Source organism: Delphinus delphis, chromosome 12, assembly GCF_949987515.2.
Source record: "Delphinus delphis chromosome 12, mDelDel1.2, whole genome shotgun sequence".
Lineage (NCBI taxonomy): Eukaryota > Metazoa > Chordata > Mammalia > Artiodactyla > Delphinidae > Delphinus > Delphinus delphis.
In genome coordinates, this window is record NC_082694.2 from 45,217,036 (window position 1) to 45,244,149 (window position 27,114).

A 27,114-nucleotide genomic window follows, 5' to 3' on the forward strand; every position below is an offset into this window, starting at 1 on the left:
CTGTTTAAAATGGACACATATAAAACATAATGAGAAAGAAACATTGAAAATGAAACAACGGGAAATTATTCAAACACATTCATGAATTAAGCTTGTATAACTCTATTAATATCAGATAAAGTAACTTTAAGACAAAAAGCATTATTAAAGATAGAGAGAAACACTTTACAATGATAGAAGGCTTAAGTCACCAGGAGACTACAACAGGTCTAAATTTGCATGCATCAAATAACATGGACTCAAGGGCTTCCCTGGTGGCGCAGTGGTTGAGAGTCCACCTGCCGATGCAGGGGACGCGGGTTCGTGCCCCGGTCCGGGAAGATCCCACATGCCGCAGAGTGGCTGGGCCCATGAGCCATGGCCACTGAGCCTGCGTGTCCGGAGCCTGTGCTCCACAACGGGAGAGGCCACAATGGTGAGAGGCCCGCGTACCACAAAAAAAATTTTAAAATAAAAAAAAAAAAATAACATGGACTCAAAAGATATATAGAAAAAAATTGACAAATCTACCAGAATAAAAGAAGCAAGTCCACAATCATAACTGGACAAGCAGTCAAAAACAAACCCAGTATGGGTTTTACATAATATGATATGGCAAATTTGATTTAATGAACATACAGAACTCTATATCCAATGATTACAGAATATACATTCTTTGTAAGGCATAGAGAAGTTTTATAAAAATGATCATATACTGGGCCATAAAAACAGTCTCAACAAACTTCAAAGGATTGAAATTATATACAGGATGTTCTCTGATTATAAGGTAATTAGGTAGAAATCAATAACAAAAAGATACCTAGGAAAGCTAGATATATTTAGAAACTAATAAATATATTTCTACATAATTGATAGGTCAAACAGAAAATTACACTGAAAATTAGAATATATCTTGAAAAAATTTTTTAAACTGTATATAAAAACTTATGAGATACAGATAAAACAGTGCTTAGAAAGCAAATTGGCTTTTAAAATGGCTTTAAAAATGCTATATATTTTAAAAAGAAAGGCTAAAAAATCAATTCACTAAGCATCCATCTCAAAAAGTTAGAAAAAAGAGCAACAAACTAACTAAGAAAATTGAAGGAAGAAAATAATTGCAGCAAAATTATAACAACAAAATTAATGAAACAGGAAACATCATATATAGAAAGGATCAACAAAGGCAGAGGTTGATTCTTTGAAAGACTAAGAATATTGACTGATAAAGGCCTAGGGAGAAAAAAAACAAACAAAAAAGCCCAGACAACTAATGTCAGAAATTAAAGGTCAACAGCACAATTCATACTGCAATATTAAAAAGATAATAAGATTTTATGCCGATAGATTGGAAATTTAGAAAATATGGACAATTTTTTTTAAATACAACTTACCAAAATTGACAAAAGGAAAAGGAAATATGAAAAGTCTTATAAGTGTTAAAGGAATTCAATCTGTAATTTAAAACATTGGGACAAAGAAAACTCCAGGCCCAGAATTAATTGGTGATGAATTCTACTATTTACAGAATAATATCAATATTATAAAAATTCTAGACAAACATAACTTAACTTTGACATTATAAGAAAGGAAAATTACAGACCCATCTCTCATGTGAACATACATGTGAGAATCTTAAACGAAATGTGAGCAAACAATATCCAGCAATATATAAAAAGGAAAATCAGTCATGACTAATTTGAGTTTATTTCAGGAATATAGTACTGATTATATTAGAATATCAATCAATATAATTTGTCCCAATAACAGAATAAAGGAGAAAAATCATATCATCATATTAATTGATATAGAAAAAGTATTTGTTAGGATGCAGTATCCATTTGTGATTTTAAAAGTAGAAGGAAATTTTAATAATCTGATAAATAGTACCTACAAAAAAACTTTTACCAAGTATACTATTTAAAAGTAAAATGTTGAAAGTTTGAGATCAGTAACAAGACATGGATGCCAATTATTACTACTACCTCTGCACAATATTTAAATACTTAAAGTCCTAATCAGTGTAGTGAAGCAAGGAAAAGAAATAAAAGGTGAAAGAATAGGAAAGGAAAAAATAAAACTCTCATTATCCTCAGATAATATTCAAAACAATAAATTCAAAAGATTCTTCATGTAAATTATTAGAATCAACAAGTCAGTCTAGCAAAGTCACTGGAAATAAGGCAATACACAAAACTCAATTGATTTTCTATATATTAGCAATAAACAGGAAAAATGCTTAAGAAGATAGCATTTATAATAGCATCAAAACTATCAAATACCTCGGGAGGAAATATGCAAGACTTTTATGCAGAAAATTATAATATACTATTGAGAGAGTTCAAGAAGAACAAAATAAATGAGAGATTTATCACATTTATAACATAAATTCTCCCTAAATTTATCTTTACATTCAGTGCAATCCCAGTCAAAAGTCAACAGGTTGTTTCGTGGAACTTGACAACTTGATCTAAAATCTACTTGGTAATGGAAGGTACTGGAATGGCCAACACAACCTTGACAAAGAGTTAGAATAACTTGTCTACCGGATGCCAGGACTTATGATAAAGCTAAAATAATTAACATGGCATGGTAGTGGTGCAAGGATAGACAAACAGACCAATGAAACAGAACAGAGAATCCAGAAAAACAGACCCATGCATATGATCCATGGACATTTGATCCAAGGTGATACTGCAGGAGAAAGATCTTTGCTTTATACTAATTCATCAACCTGCACATTAATATCTTATGCATTTTTCTATATATGTGTTGTAGTTCACTATAAAAAAAGTGTATTGATGATTAAAACTAAAAGTAATAATAGTAAAGTAACATAGAAGAATAAAATTGTTACAAACTACTATTATACTAAATATGAAGAAACCAAGTTTGTGTACAAACCAATTATTATACTAAATTTGAAAAGAGTGAACTCTGACATTAAAAGAGAAGAACTTTCAAAATGTGTTAAACAACAAAACATAGCTCTATGTTGTTTATTAAAAGCACCCTTAAAATGATCAAGAGTGGATAAAAATATAAAGGTAAACATAGAAATACCAATGAAATGTAAATTTAAAAGAAAGAGGGAGTAGCAAGGTATAAATTAGATTTAAAAGCATTAAAATGTATAAAGACAAACACTATGTAATGAAAAAAGACACTGTTTATGAAGATGACACAAGTCATATCTGTAGTATCAAACAACACAATAGCAAGAAATGTAAAGAAAAATTAAACTGCAATGATAACGATGAAAATACAGTTATACAGAAAGACTTCAATACACCTCTTTCATGGGAATTCCCTGGCGGTCCAGTGGTTTGGACTCCACGCTTTCCCTGCCGAGGGTCTGGGTTCAGTCCCTGGTCGGGGAACTAAAATCCCACAAGCTGGGTGTGGTGCGGCATGGCCAAAAAAAACCCAAAAAACAAAAACAAAATACACCTCTTTCATAATTAAATGGATTTAGTTGTCAAAAAATACTGGAATGGAATAACATAATCAACACATTCAAAGACAGATAGGTAGATAGATAGATAGATAGAGAGAGAGAGAGAGAGAGAGAGAGAGAGATGAAATCTCATATGCCTCAGAAAGAGAACATATGTTCCTTTCAGGTCTCTTTTACAGCAAACATCATTGGGTGTCTCCCTAACATCCATTCCTCTCTCTCTCTTCCTTCTTGATGCCAAATCCCACTTGTTAGAAGGAAAGCTAAAAATGCCAGATACTTCCCTAATATCACTTGAAGCCAGGGCATAGGCTTGTGACCTTGCTCTGTCCAATGGAACCTGTAGAGCAATCTGCCAGGGTCTTTTAAGAATTTCCTCTCTTAGAAGAGAAGGGAAAAAGTCTCACATTCTTCCTGCTTTGAATTGACCCTGTGAGGGTGTGAAGGACTTGCAGGCAAGCAGAACAGATAGGTCAGGAGGGTCCCAGAGAAACTGACCCCAGAACCCTAATATAATGGAGCAACTGGACCAACCCTGGAACTACCTGCCCCAGTTTTTTGGAAAGTGAGAAAAATCAGCCGCTTCATTAAGCTACTTTTAACAGATATTCTATTTCTTGCAACCTAAAGCATCCTAATTGGATCACCCATCCTAATTGATCTAGCCAAAATAAATCACATCATCAGAAAGGTTTAACAATTTTTTCAAAGTAGAGATCTTCTAGGCCCCATTCTCTGATCATCATTAAATAGAAATAGAAATAAGTAATAAAAGGTGACTAAAAAAACATAACCACTGGAAGCTTAAAAAACACATACACAGAATACCATTGGATATTTGCTCAAAGAGGAAATAAAACATGAAAATACAAACTCTCCAGAAAGCAATGAAAAGAAGACTTTTTACCAAAACCTATGGAAGAACTCAAAAGATGTGTTTAGGGTAAATGCCAAATTACCATCTTTAATGTAAAAAGGCTAAAATTAAAGGCAACTATCACTCATGTTGAAGACTTAGAGACCAAGCAGCAAAGAAATAAAAAAGAGGGAATTAATAAAGATAAAAGTTGAAATTAAGGAATGGAAAACCAAAAAAGTAGAAATGATCAATAAATCCAAAAGCTGCCTTTTAAGATATACCAATAAAATAGATAAATTTCTTCCGAGACTGATTAAGGAAAAATGAGGAGAGAATAAAACTATATAAGATTAGGAATTTTCAAAGGAGATATAAACACAGATACAGAAGAGATTTTAAAAACTATAAAATCTATAACCACAAATTTGAAACCCTAGGACAAGTAGATAATTTCAAAAAAGAATTGGATAATTTCCTAGCAAAATATAAATGAATCTGGGAACAAGTGGCAAACCCAAATACACCAATTACAATAGACCAGATTGGAAAGGCGATTAAAGGCCTATCATTAAGAAAGCACCAAGACCAAGTGATTTCATAACTTATTTCAGCTAACCTAAGAACAGTAATCCCAGTATTATTTAAATTATTCCAGAATGAATGAAAAGGGAAACTTCCTAATACATTTCATGAACCAGCAGAACTTTTAACACCAAAACCTGATACAGTAACAACCCTCCCCCCCCAAAAAAAGGAAACCATAATCTCACGTATAAGTACAGATGCAAAATTTCTAAATAAAACATTGGGAAGCAGTATTCAGCAATGACTCAAGAGAATAACACACTGTGACCAACTAGAGCTTAATTCAAGGAATTCAAGAGTGAAATTCAATGTAATGAAGTTTATTTACCAAAAATCAACAGCAAACATCATTCTTCATCATCATGGTGAAAAAATAAAGCCATTTCAAATAAAATCAGAAACCAGACAGGAATGTTTGCTATGGCTATTACTATTCAACATTGCTGTGAGGAGGTCTAGCAAATGAAATAAACACTGGATAAAAGAGACACTATTTTGGCTAACTACAGAATTGTATACTTAGGAAATCTAATAGACTATAGTTTACAAAAAAAACAACAATCAAATCTAGTACAATTAATGAGAATATTTGATAAGGTAACTCTATAAGATAAATATACAAACATCATTAGGCTTTCCTTATTCTAGCATAAATACCCGGAAACAAAAATGGAAAAATATTCCATACATAATTGTGAAAAAAAGCAATAAAATATTGTTACGGAATGAATGTTTGGGTCCTCCCCAAATTTATAGCTTGATACTTCATCTCCAATGTGATGGTATTTGGAGGTGGAGTGTTTGAGAGGTAATTAGGTCATGAGGATAGAACTCTCATGAATGAGATTAGTGTCCTTATAAGAACAGGCCAGAGAGCTAACTAGCTCTCTTTGTGCCATAGGAGAATACAATGAGAAGTCAACAGTCTGCAACCCAGAAGAGGGCCCTCACCAGAACCTGACCATGCTTGCACCCTGATCTTGCACTTCCATCCTCCATAACTCTGAGAATTTCTGTTGTTTATAAACCACCCAGTCTATACGGTGCTTTGTTACTGAAGCCAAACTGACTAAGGCAAATACTTAGGAATAAACTCTGCAAGAAAAGCACAAAACTTAGATGGTGATAACCAGAAAATCACATTGAAGGATAATTTTTAAAATCTGAACAAATGAAAAGATATCCATATTCTTAGATGGAAAGATTTAATAACAATTCTCTTATGTCATAAAAATGTGCAATTAAAAAGCAACTAAAATATGGGCTCCTAAAAGAGAAAAGAGACATTAGGTAAAAGCTGAGGAAATCTGAACAAACTATGGACTTTACTTAATACCCAGTACATCAATACTGGTTCATTAATTGTAACATATGTATCATACTAATGTAAAATGTTAATGGGGAAAGGGTGAGGAGTATACGGAAACCCTCTGTACTATTGTCACAATTCTTCTGTAACTCTAAAACTGTTTTAAAAAAGAAAGTTTTCTTTTTTAAAAAAACATATTTGTAAGACAATTAGGGAAGTTAAAAAAATATATTATTCCAATTAAATAGATAAAATTATCTTAAAGTTTAGAGAGAAAATAAATGCCCAAGAAAGCAAAAAAGTGAATGAAAAAGAATAATGAAAGAAAATATACTATAAAGCCACTGTAGTTAAATCAATATGGAGTATTAGTATAGGAATAGATATATCAATCAGTGGACCAGAACAGAAAAGCCAGAAATAAAATCCAGTTTATATGAGATTTTAATATACTGACAAAAACATATCTCAATTCAATGGGGAAAGAGTGACTATTTAATAAATGGTGCTGGCACAACTCCCTATCCATCTGGTAGGAAATAGTCTCCAATCTCATATTATAAATAAGAAACAAATTCCAGATGGAGTAGATGCCTAATGTAATAAATAAAGCATCAAAAAGTTAGAAGGAAAGCTAGGAAACAACACACAATCTGTTTTTTAACCAGAAAGAAAAGATAGCCATATCTAAGTTTATAAAAATGAAAAACAATTTATGTTGTAAAAGCTACCATAAACAAAACTAATAGGCAAATGATAGATTTGGGGAATACTTGGAAAAGAGATAACAGATAATGAGTTAGTAGTCATCACCAGTATACAAAGTGCTGTTAAAAATTGGCAAGAGGCAAGCAATCCAGTGAGAAAATTGGTAAAGGATGTGAAAAGGGAATCCATGAGAACAAATCCACATAGCATGAAGATGCTCCAACTAACTATCAATTAGAGAAATGCAAACTACAGTAAAAAAAAATAATATCTCACTCTACACCAAATCAGATAAAAGAAAAATGAGAGTGCAACAGTACCAACTGCCAACAGGATGAATAGAAAAAAATGTAATTGTTTACAGCTGTTCTGAAAAGCAGTCAGGCAAATATTTTTAAATTAAAAGTATGCAAGACACTTCAACCAACAAAATCACACTCCTAGAAATCTATCTCATAAAAATAAAATCACCAATAAAATGTTTATTGCATCATTGCTCTTATTGTGGAAAAAAATAAAAAGTAACAAAATGAGTTCCCAGCAATAAGGTAATAAATAATGGTACATCTATACTGTAGAATATTAAGCAGCCATTAGAAAGAATGAATTAGTGTTACACCATTTGACTTGGAGGGATTTTCCTGGATGTATTTTTGAATGATAAAATGAAATGCAGGGACTTCCCTGGTGGTGCAGTGGTTAAGAATCCGTCTGCCAATGCAGGGGACACGGGTTCGAGCCCTGGTCTGGAAGATCCCACATGTTGCAGAGCACCTAAGCCCACGAGCCACAACTACAGAGCACACATGCCTAGAACCCGTGCTCCACAGCAAGAGAAGCCACAGCAATGAGAAGACCACGCACCGCAACAAACAGTAGCCCCCGCCTGCCACAGTGAAAGTGGTCTAGCGAAAGCCTGCTCGCAGCAACGAAGACCCAACACAGCCAAAAATAAATAAATAAATAAATTTATATTTAAAAAAAATAAAATAAAATAAAAGTGAGATGCAGAGAGGTGCATACACCACAATCCCATTTTTAAAAAGCAAACATTGAACAAAACCCCCAAATATATGTACACCCAAGCGTGTGTGTGTGTGTGTGTGTGTTGTGTAAAGGCAAACATGGAGACAAACATGGAAGGAAACACACACAGGTTGCTAACACAGATGACTGGCAGCATGGCAGGGAAGAAGGGTGTGCAGGGGTTGGAAAGGAAAAATGGGCAGAATTTATGATATGATTATGTTAAGGAAATTAATCAAAAACTTGCTACAACATGGATTAGGGTATAACATGATTGGCATGAGCGTCCATCCTCCATGTGGTCCCCAATCTCAAACTATATCATAGTCATCTGGCATTTTCTCATCCACTGAACTATTAGTTCTGTATAATGTTGCTCACAGTCCTCTCATTTGTGCATTTTGTGACCATTCTACTGAAAAAGATAATTTTTCCATTAACTGTTACCCCACATTTTATGAAATTGAATTTTGGACCCCACTCTTCAGGTTGCGGTATGGTTTATGCACAAATGCAAATATGTACCTATACATAAAGAAATTAGAAAAAATAAGGAATTGGTACTTATATATTTCTTGATTGTTGAACAGCCATAAAGTAAAAAATACTAGTTACAGAAAAATATGCACGAAGTATTCTATTTCAGTAAAAGCATGCAAAACCCTAATTTTAAACGTACAATTAAGTATTTTTAAGTGAAAAAGAAAGCTTTGGATAGGATTCACAAAGCCACTGGCTCAGGTTACATAAAGGGGAAGGAAGTAGAAAGGAGGGGCCGATTACTAACTTTGCTTTTATACCTCTCTATGTTTTATTACTTCACTTATTACAACAAGTAAAAAAGTATTGCTCTTGAAATCTGAAAACATTAAGTAAAGAAAACAAAGATAAATTGCAAATAATAAAGTAAATTGGGTATTAATGAGTAGCTACCTCGTAAGACATGTTGTGAAGATTAAATGAGACAATCCATGTAAAGTGTTTAGCACATTACCTAACATGTTGCAAATGCTCGATAAATAGGGGCAATTTTTATTTAAAAAATAAGACTACAGAGAGCAGTGGCAATTAGGAAGCTGAAAAGATAATGTCTTTGAAAATGACACTGTGTACACAAGGCACTTTTTTCCCTACAACTGAATCTGATCTCCTTTGCACTGCAAGGACTCATATCATGGTAACTATACAGCTCATCAAACACACTTTCATTGACAGTAAAAATAAAATTACAATTAGATAAATAAGATACTTAAACAATACAAAGGAAATGGCAACTTTTTGCCTTGCAGGCTCTTTAAGAACTTCAAGAACCATCCTAAAGCACTATGCTTCTGTCACAACCACTTCTGATGAGAAACACTTGACCCTGGATGTTTCCCTCATATTAGAGGAGACTGAACAGAACCCATTTCATACAGATTGGAGAGTGATGCTACTGCTCTTTCTGAGGGCCTGCCCAAGCGGGAAATCCATTCCTAGACGTAGAAATTCCACTCTCAACTCTGAAAATTTCTTTGCTGGTCTGCCTAAAAGCATGTTGGTTTAGTGATAATCTACAAACTAAATTTGGTCCATCAATTCTATTCTTATTGTACAACCAAACATTGAAATAAGTTCATAAGTTGCATGAGTGTGTTATTAGTCTTATTACTTACATGGAATTGACTTTATCTTCGGGGCCTTGCACTTGGCCTGTCACAGTGCCTTTGCTGGTATTCTTCACCCAGCCAACCACCCCTATTTTCCTTGCCTCATCTTCGGTGTACTGGTTTCAGGAGAAAACAAGAGAGACGAAGTCCAACATCAAAGGTCTGAATTTACAACATACTTGATTCTAACATTCAAAAAGGTATGGTCACAAAAAAGCTGATTACTTTAAAATATAGTCTATGCCAAAGATTGTGTAGTTGACCCATAGTAATACCTATATTTACAAAAACTTTCGTTTAAATGGTATTTTTTGTGTGTGTGCTAAATTCCACATTCAGTAAAGACAAGCACGTTATGAGAAAATAAACTGATGGTGGGAATTATTTCAGAAAAGAATTTCCATGATGTGTTTTGGAATCCATAAAGCTCAGTTGCATTGCCCTCACAACTGGCTAATGCTAAATTACACTGTCAATCTGGGTTTCAAATGATGATCACTCCAAGATTCTTAATCACTGAGCAAAAATATCCAGTTATGATCAACATAAAGAATTGGATTAAAAGATTCCAGTGTTCTCTGTTGACTCTGGACTTGCCACGCAATTGTTATAATTGCCTATGAGTAAATTTATTTCTCCTATTATTCGTAATAGTTTTTTAAAATTCCTTTTCCTGATTCCAAATTCAATTATGCTACCAGCACATGCAAACCTAGAAACATTTTTATTTTGTATTACTTTAACTACATCACACTAAAATTCTTGTGGAGCCAGAATACCAGCATTTTTTAGAAACATGCTCTTCTCCTGTTTGGAGCCCAGGGTGACCAAGAGCTCTACACTCCACGTCCCCAACTAAATGAAGCAGTGCAAACCAAGATGATTATAGCTAGGATTGCTGGAAGGGCTGGGTTCTGAAAATGTCACACCTTCACAGATAGCAGCGAAAAAGGAGACAATCTGAACTCCAGGGGATGCGACTATCTCAAAAGGCAGAGACTTGACTTGTGGGAACCTGTTAGAACCCTTAGAGGTTAGGAACAGAGACCTAGCTAGTGATTCCCAGCTCAAACAGTAGGTGAGAATACATGCCACGTTTAACTTTAAGAAAGGAGTACTATATTTTAAAAATTGATATTTTAAAAGTATTTTAAAATAAATATTTTAAAATAAATATCTAAAAGGCAGCAAGGGGTTTTAACTTTAAAAACCTAGGAACCACTTCCTTGTGCAACAATGGGCTTTTCTCATTTTGCAATTCAAGATATGTACCGTTGACTGGAGAGATTCTTCCATCCAGAACAAGTGGAAGACCCCATACTGTGTATTAAATATACCTAATCAAAATGTTTAATTGGATCACCCCAAGAGAGGTACTTTCGAAATTCATAGAAATATTAACGGAAAACCAGGAAGGTTGTAATGTTTTTAATAGACTACTTTTAAAAGACATCCTTAATAAAAATCTCAACCAGTAACTTGAAAGAAATACAAATATTTCTTCATTCACTGTCAAGGACAGGAAATTAGCAATAGATTAGCACTAAGTAGATAACTGCTCTGTCTCTGTGACTAAATAACAGTGGGGGTGGGAGGGAGATGGCAAAAAATAATAAACAGATTGGTGACTTACCATCCTGAAGCAAACACCTGTATAAGAGAAAGATGAAAAGAAATGTCAGGTTGTCTACCTTTAAAAAAAGTATATATTTCCTGACTTAGCTTTCATCTAGTTTATTAAATAGTAAGTAAATGAAATGAACAAAACCTTTAATATCTGAATGCATTCAGAAAGTGTTTTTTAAAAATTCTTTTCTTTTAAAACAAAAAGAGAAAAAGGAAGGTTATTTTTGAAGAAAAAGAATAATATTCTGAAACCAAAGTATAATGAAACGCCAAACTGCATATTCCTTCTATTTTAAAATGCTAAATAAAACAAAATAATTACTACAAGAACAGTTGAGTGTGCTGGCATAAAACTTACCCACCCTCAGCTTTTAGAATGTCTTCTTTAGGGGCTTCCCTGGTGGCACAGTGGTTAAAAGTCCACCTGCCAATGCAGGGGACACGGGTTCAAGCCCTGATCTGGAAAGATCCCACTTGCCACGGAGCAACTAAGCCCGTACACCACAACTACTGAGCCTGCACTCTAGAGCCCGTGAGCCACAACTACTGAAGCCCGCGTGCCACAACTACTGAAGCCCATGTGCCTACAGCCCGTGCTCTGCAACAAGAAAAGCCATGGCAATGAGAAGCCCGCACACTGCAACGAAGAGTAGCCCCTGCTCGCCGCAACTAGAGAAAGCCCATGTGCAGCAACGAAGACCAAACGCAGCCAAAAATAAATAAATTAAATAAATAAATAGAATGTCTTCTTTAAATACAAGTACTAAATTCAAGTTTAAATGTAATAAAACATTACTATTTTAATTCCACTTTCTGGAAAAGGCAAAACTACAGGGACAGAAAACTGATCTGTGATTGCCAAGGGCGGGAGTGGGAAGGAGTGGGGCGCTGAAAAGGAGCATGAGGGAAATTTTTGGGGTGATTGGACTGTTTTATGTCTCAGTTGTGCTGGTAGTGGTGGTGGTTACATGACTGTATGCATTTATCAAAACTCATTGAACTGTATACTAAAAAGGGTGAATATTACCGAATGTAAATTATACCTCAATTTTTAAAAATTAGAAAAAAAATAGGCAAATCACAGGGGATAGATCAAATCAATCTCAGAGAGGTCAAAAGATATTGCTTCTCCAAACAGCAATTGAGTCTGATTAAGAGGATACAGAAGACAAGATCCGTGACTTGGGTAATTTTATGTAGTTTTGTAAGCAGATTTGTAATAACAAGGAGTATCATTTGTTTCCTGAGGGTAGTGTATTGTGGTACCAAATGAATACGAAGAAAAAAAGAGTAGTGGAGCAAAAAAGACAGGATAGTATCACAAGTGAAATTCTTATGGGGCTATAAAAAATATTTTAAAAGATACCTATAGGGCTTCCCTGGTGGCGCAGTGGTTGAGAGTCCGCCTGCCAATGCAGGGGACATGGGTTCGTGTCCCGGTCCGGGAAGATCCCACATGCCGCAGAGCGGCTGGGCCCGTGAGCCATGGCCACTGAGCCTGCGCGTCCGGAGCCTGTGCTCTGCAACAGGAGAGGCCACAACAGTGAGAGGCCCGCGCACCAGAAAAAAAAAAAAAAGATACCTATAAATGTGAGGGAAGGATGAGTGAGGAGTATTGATCTGAAGAAGAACCAGAAAGGTAATCTGTTATATAGATGGAGGGAAAGACATGAGTCAGTAGATATAAAAGGAATGGGCAGAAAATTCAAGAGAAACTTCAGGTTAACCAGACCATGTAGAAGAGACAAAACAGGCAGAACTGTGGAGAAGTGTGCAGTCATTTTTTCCTGGAGTGAGGGGATCCCAGAAGACACTGACTAAGCAGAGTTGAAAGTTTGGGTCCAGGCCTATTGTGCATATTCCCCTCTGAGTTTCTCAACAGTGAACAGCCCCAAATGATGTTAGCATTAAGAAAAGAAAGCACATGCAACTGAAGTAAACAGAAATTGGAAACATATAGTCCAGCTCTTTCCTATTCAGACCGGTCCATGAACCAGAGGCACCAGCATCACCTGAGAGGTTTTTAGAAAATCAAATTGTCAAGCTCCTCCCCAGCACTAAAGAATCAGAAACTCTGCAGGTTGCATCTTGGAATCCAATTTTAACACGCTCTCCAGGTGATTTTTATGCCCGCTAAAGTTTAGAATCAATGGTTGGCTCCACCTTAAAGGAAGGTCTGGGAAAGGTTTGAAAAGGATTTATATTTCAGGTGAAGAATTGCATCGCAAAGGGGAAAACTCCAATCTTGTAGGGTACTGCAGGTCTGATGCATTTCTCATTCATGCTGTTCAAATTCGTGTTGGTAATAAATCATGTACTTGCATGTCAATATTGCCTCAGCTATTTTACAAGTCAACAGCGCTACTTGAAAGAAACCATGGACAATGAAAAGACAAAAAACCCTGTCCTGCACTCTAACTGGATTTGGTGCTGGAGCAGAGCAGGCAGCCTGTCACTTAGGTTGCTCCCTCCACCCTTACTACTTACTGCCAGAAACACCGGAGCTGCCAGAAAGGGCGGTTAACAACAAGCTGCCCACTCCACCATACTCCACCCCACTCCAACCCCGGTGAAGAGCAACATCCTTTCAACATTTATGAATTCCCAGCAGCCCTTCCACCATCTATTTACTGATGACAAAAAGGCCATTTGCTTAAGGTGACAGGATTTGAGGAATTTTTAAAAGAGTTATCCAATACATTGCAGGGTTAAGGAAATTACCTACTCCAGTCTGCTAATGAAATGTTCTTTTCACACAGACATAATCTAAGAATCAGGCAACTCATATATATCTATATATATATAGATATATATAGATATATATATATATAGATATTTTTTTGCGGTAGGCGGGCCTCTCACTGCTGTGGCCTCTCCCGATGCGGAGCACAGGCTCCGGCCGCGCAGGCTCAGCGGCCATGGCTCACGGGCCCAGCCGCTCCACGGCATGTGCTATCTTCCCGGACCGGGGCACGAACCCGTGTGCCCTGCATCGGCAGGCGGACTCTCAACCACTGTGCCAACAGGGAAGCCTCACAATTCATATATTTAATAAGCACACTAGGGACTTCCCTGGTGGTGCAGTGGATAAGACTCTGCACTCCCTATGCAGGGGGCCTGGGTTCAATCCCTGGTCAGTGAACTAGGTCCCACATGCATGCAGCAACTAAGAGTTCGCATGCCACAACTAAGGAGCCCACATGCTGCAACTAAGGCCTGGTGCAACCAAATATATAAATAAATATTTTTTTAAAAAATAAGCACACTTTTAGACATTCTGATTATTCACTTAACAAATATTCATTGTCTAATTCTGCAGAGAATGAGATGAGTAAATAAGACAGTCCTGCCATCTAGGAGCTTACAGTATAGTGAGGAAGATAGACAAGTAAAATGGCAATTAAAATGTAGAAGACAACAGGTACAAACTTCCAGTTATAAGATCAATAAGTACTAGGGATGTGATGTGCAACATGATAAATAAAATTAACTTATGCTTATGTTACATATGAAAGTTGTGAAGAGAGTAACTCATAAGAGTTCTCATCACAAGGAAAAATATTTATTCCTTTTTCTTTTATTTTGTATCTATATGAGATGATGGATAGTCACTAAACTTATTGTGATAATCATTTCATGATGTAAGTCAAATCATGCTGTACACCTTCAACTTATATAGTACTGTATGGCAATTATATCTCAATAAAACTGGGGAAAAAAGAAAAAAGAATAATAAATAGAACTTTAAAAATAAATAAAACATAGAACAATTATGAGTTGAAAGATGTATAAACCAGGATGCAAGTGGGAGTTCACAGGACAAACAAATGACCCACCCAGTCTTGGGTAGTTTTAGGGCAGGCTTATTGAAAACGGGACATTGATACTTCAGTGATGAGCAAAAATTAGTATGATGAGAATGGAATAACATTAAAGATGGAAGAGCATGTGCAAAGTCCCCAAATCAGGATCATGACCTATTTGGATACCACGCATAGTTAAATATTCAAAACCATGTCATTGCACTCATTTTACCAATTTCTAGCCCCAAACTTCATTTTCAAGACTTGCTAAAAAATAGTTTAATTCTATTTCAACTGTTTCTAGAAAAATGGGTAAAAATGTTTTTACACCCTAGTCCAAGTTATCATAATCTCTCAACTAATCCACAGCAATGGCCCCCTTCACTAGTCTCCCTATGTCTAGTTCTGCCCTCCTACAGTCTAGTCTCCATAAAGCAGCCAAGGTGGTTTTCTTTCCTTAAGTAAAATCAAATCACTTCCTTTCCCAGCTTAAAACCCTCTGGTGGCTCCCTATCACACTCAAAATAAAATACGTTCTGGTTACCACAGCCTCCAGGCCCCTTTCTAATGCTCTGTCTCATCTCTTAGGACTCCTGTCTGCTCATTCCATTCCAGCCAAATTTTTCTCCTTTGTGTCCCTCAACATGCCAAGCATATTCCTGCCTCATGGCCTTTGCATTTACTATTCCCTCTGTCTGAACTGCTCTTCCCCCTGATCTTCTCATTGCTGGCTCCTTCTCATCATTCATGTCTCTGCACCAATGTCATCTCCATAGAGAAATAGTCCCTGACCAATTTATCTAAAACAGCACTGCATCCTTATATGTTTCCTGGATATGCATAACCGATTACCATATGATATTACTAGGTATTTATTTGTGTTTTTTTTTTCTGTCTTGTTCAACACTGTGTCCCCAGCACCTAGACCAGAGCTTGGCACATAGTTGTTGAATAAATGAGTGAAGGAAAAACCAGCTGATAAGTATTTAAGTGAACTGTTTTACTGTCCTGCAGTAATTCATTATTAACATTGTAAATATACATGCAACCATACTGATTAGAGTTTAAGTTTAATTTCAAAGTGATGATGATAAATTTACTGCACTCAAAGCTGGAAAGAATCATAAGACTTCTGTGTTGATTCTAGCAGAACTTTACTGCTTTATCTAAATGATAATATATAGTTTGATGTGTGTATGTGTGTGTGTGTTTATATATAATATACCATATACTAAAAAGGGTAGCAAGAAGTCACTACATAATGCCTAGGTTGACAAGTCAGGAAATATTAATATGAGCATGTTGTTTATAAATAATGGCTTAACAACCATAAGAACTGAAAAAAGAAATGGTTAAACTGGTTGTCTTACAGAACTTAGAGGACTTGGGATAGAAGACTAGAGCAGGACATGGCGGCTGTATTTGTAACTATGAATGGTAAGGGCACACACACATTTATTAAACAGATCTTAAAACAGTATAACTAAAGGATTGTCCTTTAAGTTTAAGAGACTTAATTTTAGGCTAAGTTCATACTGCTCGACAAATTGGGTAGATAATACAAGTGTTGCCCATTGCTTTAAGCAGTGATAAATGGAAAAAAAAATAAGACTGAGATAAATCATATGTGAAAGATTCAATATGTACTTAACAGAAATTTAGGTTGTCTTGGCTATAAACCAAATATCTTGAGACTGAGACCAGGGAGATCAAAGTCTTTCTGTAGTATGTCCTTTTGCATCACTACTTGGGAAAGACTACCAAATGTAATTACTATGCTGTTAAATGTATTTAACATATGAATATCTGCGACAGACACTGTTAGTTGCCTACACAAAATCCGTTTTCCCCTTCTGCTTTTCTAACAGAATTCTGATTTTACTTGAGGCAGCAACATGCTCTTCTATATTTATCGATCTTCCTTATAAGGGGTGGTCCATGTCAAGTGGTTCAGCCAAATCACTGGTTGAAGCTTTCAAGAAAGCTCTTTGACAGGGGCTGTCTCAGCCAGGGGTTTCCTCCTTGTTCCCTCTCTCTTCCTGACTGTAGGGTGAATGTAATGATTGGAGCGATAGCAGCCATCTTGAAACCATGAAGGAAAGTCCAAGGAAATCACAGAGACCTTGGCAGCGACATCCCTGAGGGATGGGGGAAGTAGGGGATGGGGAATGACTGATAAAGGGAACTGTGGGGCAGGGATTCTTTTTGGGGTGATGGAAATATTCTAAATTAGTGATGATAGCTGCAAAACATTGTGAATACAGTAAAAAACACTATATTTAGTATGTTTGAATACGTTACAAGAGTGAATTTAATACTATGTGAATTAGATCTCAATTTTTTTTATGTCACACACACAAAAAAGGAAACAGGACTGTGACGTCATCCTTCCTCTCTCTGTCTGTAGAACAAGGACAGTCATTCCCCAATTTGCTCTCCATACAACATCCCTGACTTCTCCTATCATTCCACACCAAAAAACTCTGCTCTGCAGATCATCTTGAAGTACTACAACCAGAACTAAATAGTTGAGCTCCCTCTAGATGTCACTGTTTATTTCTGGGAGAGAAAGTTTCTTTGCCCATGTGATAGTTCCTTTAACGGGGAGAAATATCCACTAGTGTGTCACTCCTGGCCACTCTCTACCTGTTCCTAACTCCTTGGGGACATGCAGTGACTTATCTAATGGTTAAGTTTGGGAGGAGAAACATACACAGTCCAGGTGCTTCCTCTTCTTCCTTCTGGGAACTAGTTATTCAAAGGAATCATCCCTTCTGTTCTGTTGAGGGAGCCCTGCTGGTGCCTGGGTTGGTGTGTTTAATTCTGCAGTACAGATTATTACGAAGATTGAGACACATCCCCCAAACTCTGCTTTACTCATTGTCTTACTTGTCAATAACTCACATAATGAAGACGGGTGTTGTTTACTGGGTCCCTCAACCACAACCCATATTTTAAAGCCTTAGAAGGAATGTGTATCAAGAGTTGTCAGGACCTCCAGCCCATTAACTTTGTGACGCAGTGAACCATGCAGGAATTAACTGTTCAAAGCTCTGGAATTTTCTCAGTCTTTCTGAGAGTCCCCATCCCTAGTCTGAAGCATTCTGTGCAACAGAGGGAGGTCCATATAGCAAACAAAGTGAATGTGAACACAGATTTTCTGCAGTTGAGTAGCACTGACTGGAACTGAGCACTCTCAGGACAGGGCCTGTACTGGAGAAGTTGCTTCCATGGGCTTCCGTGGCCTCTCTACACTGCTTTCACCCTGCTTGCTAAAGAGAAGGGAAGCTGATATGACACATGCAGTTTTTTTTACAGACACACTGCTCTGGAAACTGGGACAGACATCAGCCGCTTCAGTTATGAGACTCAAACAAAATATGCCACTCAATCAAGGCTCAGTCAGCTGCAACTGGACCTTGCTTTGTGAAAAGATGTGTCAGGGAGAAACTCTGAGGTGAATATTTGCAAAGCAAATCATACTTTAAATCTACAAAGAAGTATTGATGTTTAAAGAAACCATATGATGAATTCTAAACATCAGGATCCTTTCATGTAAAATCAAATTTTCATATTAACCTGTAATCCTTCATCCTGGGATCAAACTGCATGTGTCAATTTTGAATGCAGGATGTCATCAAATCACTACCTTACAAAGCAGCCCTTAATGACTTTAAACATCGTTAATTGTTAGAAAGTCCTTCCTTCTATGGAATAAAATTCTGCCTCACTTTAACCTTCCAACATCCATCCAGGATCTGTCCCCTGGAGCCACACACCATGGCATCTTTCAAATAGTCGAAACAGCAAATATACTACTGTTTCTTCTCTAAGCCAACTATCCCAAACACTTGAATTTAATTTGAGATACTTTGGAAGTTCCCACCAGAAGCACAGCCTGTAGGGGATATAAAAACAAGCTAGCTTAACCTTTAAAATATTGGGTGGGCCAAAAGGTTAGTTCAGTTTTTTGCATAAGATGGCTCTAGTAGCACTTAGCTGTCTTTAACTTCATTCAAAACAATTTTGTTAGATTGTATGTGACATTTGTCATATCAGTGAGCATTTAAAAAAAGACATCAAAATTCGTGAATTTTTGTGTACCCATTTTAATATTGGAGATGAAAGAAAAAAAGCAACATTTTTAGCATATTATGCTTTATTATTTCAAGAAAGGTAAAAACGCAACTGAAATGCCGAAAAAGATTTGTGTGGTGTGTGGAGAAGGTGCTGTGACAGATCGAACGTGTCAAAAGTGGTTTGCGAAGTTTCGTGCTGGAGATTTCTTGCAGGACGATGCTCCACAGTCCTGTAGACCAGTTGAAGTTGATAGCGATCAAATTGAAACAATAATTGAGAACAATCAATGTTATACCACGCGGGAGATAGCCGACACACTCAAAATATCCAAATCAAGCACTGAAAATCATTTGCCCCAGCTTGGTTATGTGATTCGCTTTGATGTTTGGGTTCCACATAAGTTAAGCGAAAAAAACCTTCTTGACATGGCAGGCAAACCTGGCAAACCTCAAAACCTTCTTGAGAATCACATGCGATTCTCTACTTAAATGTAATGAAAACATTCCATTTTTAAAACAAATTGTGACAGGCGATGAAAAGTGGATACTGTACAACAATGTGGAATGGAAGAGATCGTGGGGCAAGCGAAATGAACCACCACCAACCACACCAAAGGCCGGTCTTCATCCAAAGAAGGTGATGTTGTGTATATGGTGGGATTGGAAGGGAGTCCTCTAACATGAGCTCCTTCTGGAAAACGAAACGATTAATTCCAACAAGTACTGCTCCCAATTAGACCAACTGAAAGTGGCACCTGACGAAAAGTGTCCAGAATTATAACAGAAAACGCATAATCTTCCATCAGGATAATGCAAGACCGCATGTTTCTTTGACGACCAAGCAAAAACTTTACAGCTTGGCTGGGAAGTTCTGATTCATCCACCGTATTCACCAGACATTGCACTTTCAGATTTCCCTTTATTTCAGTCTTTATAAAATTCTCTTAATGGAAAAAATTTCAATTCCCTGGAAGACTGTAAAAGGTACCTGGAATAGTTCTTTGCTCAAAAAGATAAAAAGTTTTAGGAAGATGGAATCATGAAGTTGCCTGAAAAATGGCAGAAGGTAGTGGAACAAAAGGGTGAATACTTTGTTCAATAAAGTTCTTGGTGAAAAATTTTAAAAATGTGTCTTTTATTTTTACTTAAAAAACCGAAGGCATTTTTGGCCCACCCAATACTGTCCTTATTGTCTAGTGAGAGACACAGATAGGTGTACACAAATAACTATATTTGAAAGGAGAGGGACTTCCCTGGTGGTCCAGTGGGCAAGACTGCATGCTTCCAATGCAGGGGGCCCAGGTTCGATCTCTGGCCAGGGAACTAGATCCCACATGCCACAACTAAAGATCCCACATGCCACAACTAAAGATCCCACGTGCCACAACTGAGACCCGGTATAACCAAATAAATAAATAAATATTTTTTTTAAAAAGGGAGGATGGATTTGGAGAAGTAAAAACAAGAAGTAGAACAGAACTACAAATGAAATGCTATAGGAAGAAAGATGAGAAAGGGAATTAGAGTTAATCGTATTTCTTGACTTTAATGTACTAAAATTTTCAACCTCTAATACATAACTTTCCACTTACCTGTCTATGTAAGGAAAAATGTATACACCTAAATTATGTGGTGTCTGACAAAGCTATTTAGTAATTATCCTAATTTTCATTTTAAGCAATCTTAAAGAAAATCGCTATTTATTTCTGTAGTCTAATAAGTTACTCCCATTCTAAATCTGAGTCAATCCCATCAAAAACAAACTGTTAAATTTCTAACGCACAGGTAAACCAACAGATTGCCACAGTCCATTTCTACAAGTGTTGTCAGTATTTACCTGAGAGGTGGTAGAGCATCTATACACAGCTTAATCAATTTCTCTTTCAAAATTTCAGATTATTCTTGATGTAATTGTAATTAAACATTTATAGGAACATTATAAGCCATGCCATAGTTACAAATGCTCTAAAAACCCAGGAGGTCAGTCCCCTACTCCCCTATCCCTCATCCCAAAGCCCGTAATGTAACAGAAGTTGGTGGGAAAAAAAAACATGGAGCTTCTTGAGAATATGGAGATAAAGTAGAGGATGGAAAGGGAGGGGAAAAAAAGAGTAACTTAACAGTGGACAAACACTATCTCAGCCAGGTGATCAAGGTTAACCTCAACAGTGATAAGTCATGTACCCTTGATATGCTGGTGGGAATGGCACTGTACCTCTGTGGTCTTCTTCCTGATAACCCACAACCTCAGTCTTACAACAAAAATACCAGACCAATACCAGTATGGGAGCATTCTACAAGGTACCTAGCATCAAAGTACTCCTCCAAACAGCCAAGGTCATGGAAAACAAGGCAAGTTTGAGAAACTATCACAGTGTAAAGGAGTCTAAGGGGACAAGATGACTCAATGTAATATGATAGCCTAGACGAATCCTGAACAGAAGAGGACTTTAGGTAAAAACTAAGGAAATCTGAATAAAGTATGGACTTTAGTTAAAAATAATGTATCAATATTGGCTCACCAGTTGTGACAAATGTACCATACTAATGTAAGATGTTTACAGTAGGGGAAACCGGATGTGGAGTATACAGGAACTCTCTATAGTATCTTTCTAACTTTTCTATAATTCTAAAACTGTACTAAAACAAACAAAAAAATTATTAAAAAAAATAGAGGGAAGGAAGCAGCAATGGAGAGCAGCAGCAGCCTGATGGAAGAAATGTTCACATATTGAGGGATGGGAAAGTCATTCTGGCTTATCCAGGAATTAACTTGACTTTTATGCTAACTAAAACAGCCTGTTTGTGGCTTATCAAACACTGTACATCTGCTTTAACTGTTAAAGAAAAGGGCACCTTAATCAGAAGTAAAGAATGTCCGTGTTAAAAATAAAGATTAAATGCCTCCCTTTCTGGGATGCCAATGCTGGTACTTCTTTGATGATAGGACTCTCTTCCCAGGTGCCAAGGACATACTGGCTCCCTGTGTACATGCTGATCTGTTTTTTTGAAACCTTGAAGGAATGAATCGCTGATTTGTTAGATGTTCTTTGTTCTGAGAAGATATAAAACTGTGCTGGAAACCATGCTTCTCCAGAGCAGTTCCTCAGAATTACCTGAGAGACTGTCTCCCCAGCTACAGTCCTCAGTTTGGCTGAAATAAAACTCTTTTCTATTCCAATTATAGATTGTTTATTGATTATTTCTGTCAACAAGCCTATAGCTCTATGAGTGGACTTTGCAGAAGGGTCTGAGAAATAAATCCACTATTTGTAATATTATTTCTATAAATGTATTTTCCTGAATTCCAAACAACCAATTTATAAACTAGTTCTTGAAATGCAATCTGTTTGCAAATTAGGGTGTGTGTATTGGAGAACAAGGCAGAGTATATCTGACCCCTAGAACATTTTGACTACCATTATGGCACCAAGGATGATTTAAATTCAAACATTCTAAATACAAATATAACAGCATACCCCGTTTTTTGGTTAGAAAATATTTTCTGTCATAAGCTCCGTCAAGCTAATTCAATTCACTGATCAATTTTCCATCAGAACAAGACAGTTAAATCATTTTCCAAATTAATTTTTATATCATTGAAGCAATTTTCATTAAGAATATTTTTCATTTAAATATTTTAATGACAATTTTATTTATCAATCTATATCTTGTCCATATTCAATGTTCCTAATTATAGCTTCCTCCATTGTAAATTTACCTTCATAGCCGTTATTTCTAACAAGTGAGTATTCACTAAGATTTTATTATTCCACACTTTTAAAGATCCCTTTAATCATTCTCCATTTTACATTATTAAAATAAAATTAAAATTTTTTATCATTTATTGTTAATTATTTCTACACTATCATTATGACTCAGACAAAAAGCTAGTGGTTTGTATTTATTTCTTAGGTAATCCACTAAAAAATTGTGAGCAGTTCTGTGAGACACAGAGAGACGCAGACTGATATACAGCAACGGTGATAGTGCCAGCAAGCAACAGAGGGAGAGTCAGAGGCTGCAGTTTTGAATGTGCTGACTGCCTACTGACAAGGTCAAACTTCCTTGGAGCCTAAAAGACCATAAAAACATCCTCAGAATCATCTGGAATGGTGTATAGATGGCCAGGTCCAAATGCCCTGCATCAGTGTATGTATGTGTTCGGTTCATAGGTTCGGAGGAAGGCAAAATAAAGGTGGAAAAGGTATTGAGAGGAGGATCAGTAGGATATACTGATTAAGAGCATGGGCCCTGGTATAAAACTGTCAAGGTTCAAATCCCAGCGCCACCACTTAACTCACTCTGTAACGGGAAAGTTACTTCACTATGCCTTAAATTCTCCATTTGTTAAATGAGGAAAATGGTTGAGGTCATAGGGTTGACGATTAAATGAGTACAGAGTTTGGCACATCCTAGATTCTCAGCAAATGTTGATGTATATGTGTGCAAATATGTGATTGTGAATTTGTCCCACATACTAGGCCTTGATAAATCAATAGTATGCATGTACTCTCTTCCATTTAACATACTGTAAACAACAGTTATTCCCCTAAAGCTGATTTTTAAACCCCACTGTTTATATAGCGTACATTTCTCTTTCCTATTATGTATACTGTTGCCCCAAATTGATCTTCATACACCATGTGACCACCATATGGACAAAGTGCAATTACATAGCTAAAATTAATAGAAATACATTATGTGTTATCAGAAAACCTCATCTAATGGCAATTACATAGCTAAAATTAATAGAAATACATTATGTGTTATCAGAAAACCTCATCTAATGGGAAAGTGCAGGTTTTAGAGTTAGAGAGATGCAGGATCAAATCCCATTTGTCGACTAACGGCTTGTCCAAGTTACTGACACTCTACCTATTTTATCATTGTTAAAACAGTACTAAGACATATATCTTACAAAATTGTGATGAAGATTAAGTAAATAATAGTAGGATGCTCAGCACATGGTACACCCTCAGTAAACATCACACATGTGCACACACACGCTCCTTAACTACTCCCGTCTCTGTCCAGTAGACCAAATAGTTTGTCAAATGATCTTTGCCACCATTTTCATTTTTATATACATGTTTCAATGACTTTTGGGGGTAGTTTTCAATCTAGAATACCATACCCCTGGGTGTACCGAAGACATTCTAAAGGGTACAAAGCATGAATAATTTTAAGTAATCAATTTCTGTATCTAGAACTTCCATATTTTTTTTTCCCCTAAAACTGACTTGTCTGAGGAGACACCTGTAATACGCCATGATTCTCCTTTCCTACCTCCCTTCCCACAGTTACCCTTTGAAAGAAAGAGCTATTTCTTTACAAAAGGCATACACTCACCCATCCTTTTTCTTATCCTGGTACACTGCCCCAAAGTGTAAAAACCTCTAGAATACCAAAATACAAAGATAACTCAACCCTTTAATCAATGTTCCATGAAACCTCCAGCTTTCCCTGTAAGAAATAAATTTCCAAAACAAATTTACCTTTTAAATTTTAATAATGTTTATCACACTTTTAAATGTATTTATATTATTTTCATCAAGTGTATTCTAATAATAGTCACAATAGTAACTCAAGCCAAAAGAAAAAAAAATAAATAGAGCTTTATGGTCAAAGGAAATTAAGAAAATATATGTATGTGTGTATATATATACACATACATATGCACATACATATTGCAGAGAAGTCTGGTAGGTGACCAATTAGAAACTGCTCAAGCATAACAATAGGATAAAATTCTGTGGGGAAAATGGAACGGAAATCAAATTCAAAGAGGAAAAGGTATGATGCAAAATTTCCCACTGTTAAAAAGCTTTGCTTTGAATGAATGATGGCAAATAGTAAATCACTACCATATTTATATTCCACTGGATAAATTTCAGTGATTTAACATTTTAAGTTAGAAATAACGATAGTTACAATAAGCCAGACATGACATCCTCTACAACGATTTAAACTTATAATGAGACAAAAATTAGATAACAACTTAATAATTCTTTCAGGAGCTATACAGGAAAAAAAAAAGTATAATCTCCTACAAAGAGAACCCTCAAACACCATCTTAGGTGTCCATCCTAAACTCAAGCGCTGTAGTTCAGTGGTGAGTAACGGGGACCACTAGTTCAAAGACCCTCTCTTCTTTCCTTCCCCCACTTCATTTTGTCCTCTCAGTCTGCACTCCGCGGACCCCCTTAAGTGGCCCACTCCCCGCGCCCGGCTGTTCCTCCTTCTCCCAGTCTTTCCCCGGCTCCGCTCTCCTCCCTCGCCCCCATCCCGCCCACCCCAGCTCTTCTGCGCATGCGCCCTTCGCCTCCTTCCCACCCATGGCTGCTGTGTCATGGCCGAGCGGAAGTCCTAGCCGCTACAGGGCAGGGCGTCCTTAAGGTGGGGTGTGCTTGCCGAAGCTTTCTACTCTTCCTCCCCAACACCTCTTTGATCTCCCACTGTAAGGGGGTCCCCTACCCTGCACTCTCCCGAACACTTCGTAGTCCACGGATTTGAGTGGCCTGGCGGTAGACATGGCGGCGGCGAGGCCTCGGCAGAGGAGCTGGAGCTGGATTCGGGGCGCGGTGACTGCAGCGGCCGCGAGAGGGAGGGCGCACATGGGACCGCTCGGCGCACCTCGCGCCTGTCACCGGCCGGGGACGCGAGCGCGCCGGGGTCACGCGTCGGAAGGCGGCAAATGAGACGGCGGGGACTGGTAGTGAGGGCAGCCCGGGACGCCTGGAAGAAAGAGCCCGCTAGGTCCCTGGCGCCCGAGGTCTCCTTTCCCTGCCCCTTCCCCGTGGTGGAACCAGACTCGCTTCCCGGGAGGGATGCCAGCTACGAGTCCCTGCGATTTAACGAACCGCTGCGCTTCTTTGCCAGTGTTTGTATTTAAATAAAAGCGGAGGCTTGGCCCAGATGTCAATAGTTTGGTACCCCCAAAATGATTCTTTTGAAATGAAAGACCTGCTAGCTCGGTGACTGAGAGTATTTGGTTAGTGAGTAAATTTTTATTAAACGTTTAGGTAACTGCCAAATCTGTCAGGCGATTTTGAGCCGTTCTTAAGGTGACATCTGCATCCTCTTTTCTATTGAGTCAGAAAAGCTTTAGGCCTGAATCCATATTCTAAATGGATTGTGATATATTCTGGAACAAGGAACTTTAATGGAAACAAAAAATCTTGTCTGCTGTGAACTCGTATAGCTTTTTTATGATCTTGATCATTGTTCAGCAATGCCCCCAATTGCCTAGAAGGTTAAAGCAGTTTATACTTTAGAAAATACTACTTCCTGGTGAGCTGTTATGAAGTGTTAAAGCAACCCACAACTCCAGAGAATCTGTATACAGCTATTGATAACCTGCTGCCTTCTAGAAATCGAAATCCTTTTACTTGTGAGAATTTGCCTTTCTCAACATATTTGTTGGCTTCGAGATCTTTACATATTTCTCTGCATCTGGCCATATAATTAAAATAATCCTCTGCAATCTGATTCAATATTATGTGCCAATTCTATTAGCACCAAAAATCATCTAAAACTTGCTTGGAATGTGGTTAAATCATTTACAGTAAAATATATTCTGGAAGCGCTAATCCGGTAATTTTATGTAATGAAGATCCTGGTTTATTGCAGAATCCTCACAACTTACATCTTCCTCTCATCTCCCTTCCAGTTCACTGCATGCAGACCCTAGAATCAACATAGATCTTATGTCATTCTTTTCAGTGACTTCAAAGTCTCTACACTGCATTCCAAATAAAACTGAGGGTCTTCAGCCTCCACTAACCTCTTATTACCTGCTTCTACCCATCCTATAGGTTATAGGTAACCTATTGTCAAGACACTTTGAGTTATTCAGCTCTCTGAACACACCCTGACTTTAAAAAAATCTTTGCTCTTGGATCTACTTTATTTGGAATACCTATTCCAGTTCCCAGATCTTCCCATATCCTGTTCAGTTGCCTGTGCAAGTGCTTACCAGATTTCATCCTAATTATTTACTGTCTTCCCCACTAGTACTGTGCCTTCCAAGAA

At 37.1% G+C, this 27,114-nt stretch overlaps 1 protein-coding gene across 2 annotated transcripts in view; it reads right to left on the reverse strand.

Moving 5' to 3' along the window:
• ACYP2 (acylphosphatase 2) overlaps positions 1–26,659 on the reverse strand; it is a 156,012-nt gene extending 129,353 nt beyond the window's left edge. The window contains exons 1-3 of one of the 2 annotated variants that reach the window (XM_060026615.1): positions 25,558–26,659; positions 11,206–11,222; positions 9,579–9,688 (exon numbers count right to left, since the gene is read on the reverse strand). In XM_060026615.1, the coding sequence (XP_059882598.1) occupies positions 9,579–9,688; positions 11,206–11,222; positions 25,558–25,699 (269 nt within the window). In that variant the 5' untranslated portion in view covers positions 25,700–26,659. The remainder of the gene's footprint in view (positions 1–9,578; positions 9,689–11,205; positions 11,223–25,557) is intronic. The other variant, XM_060026613.1, reaches the window with a different exon arrangement.
• Between the last annotated feature and the right edge of the window lie 455 nt (positions 26,660–27,114).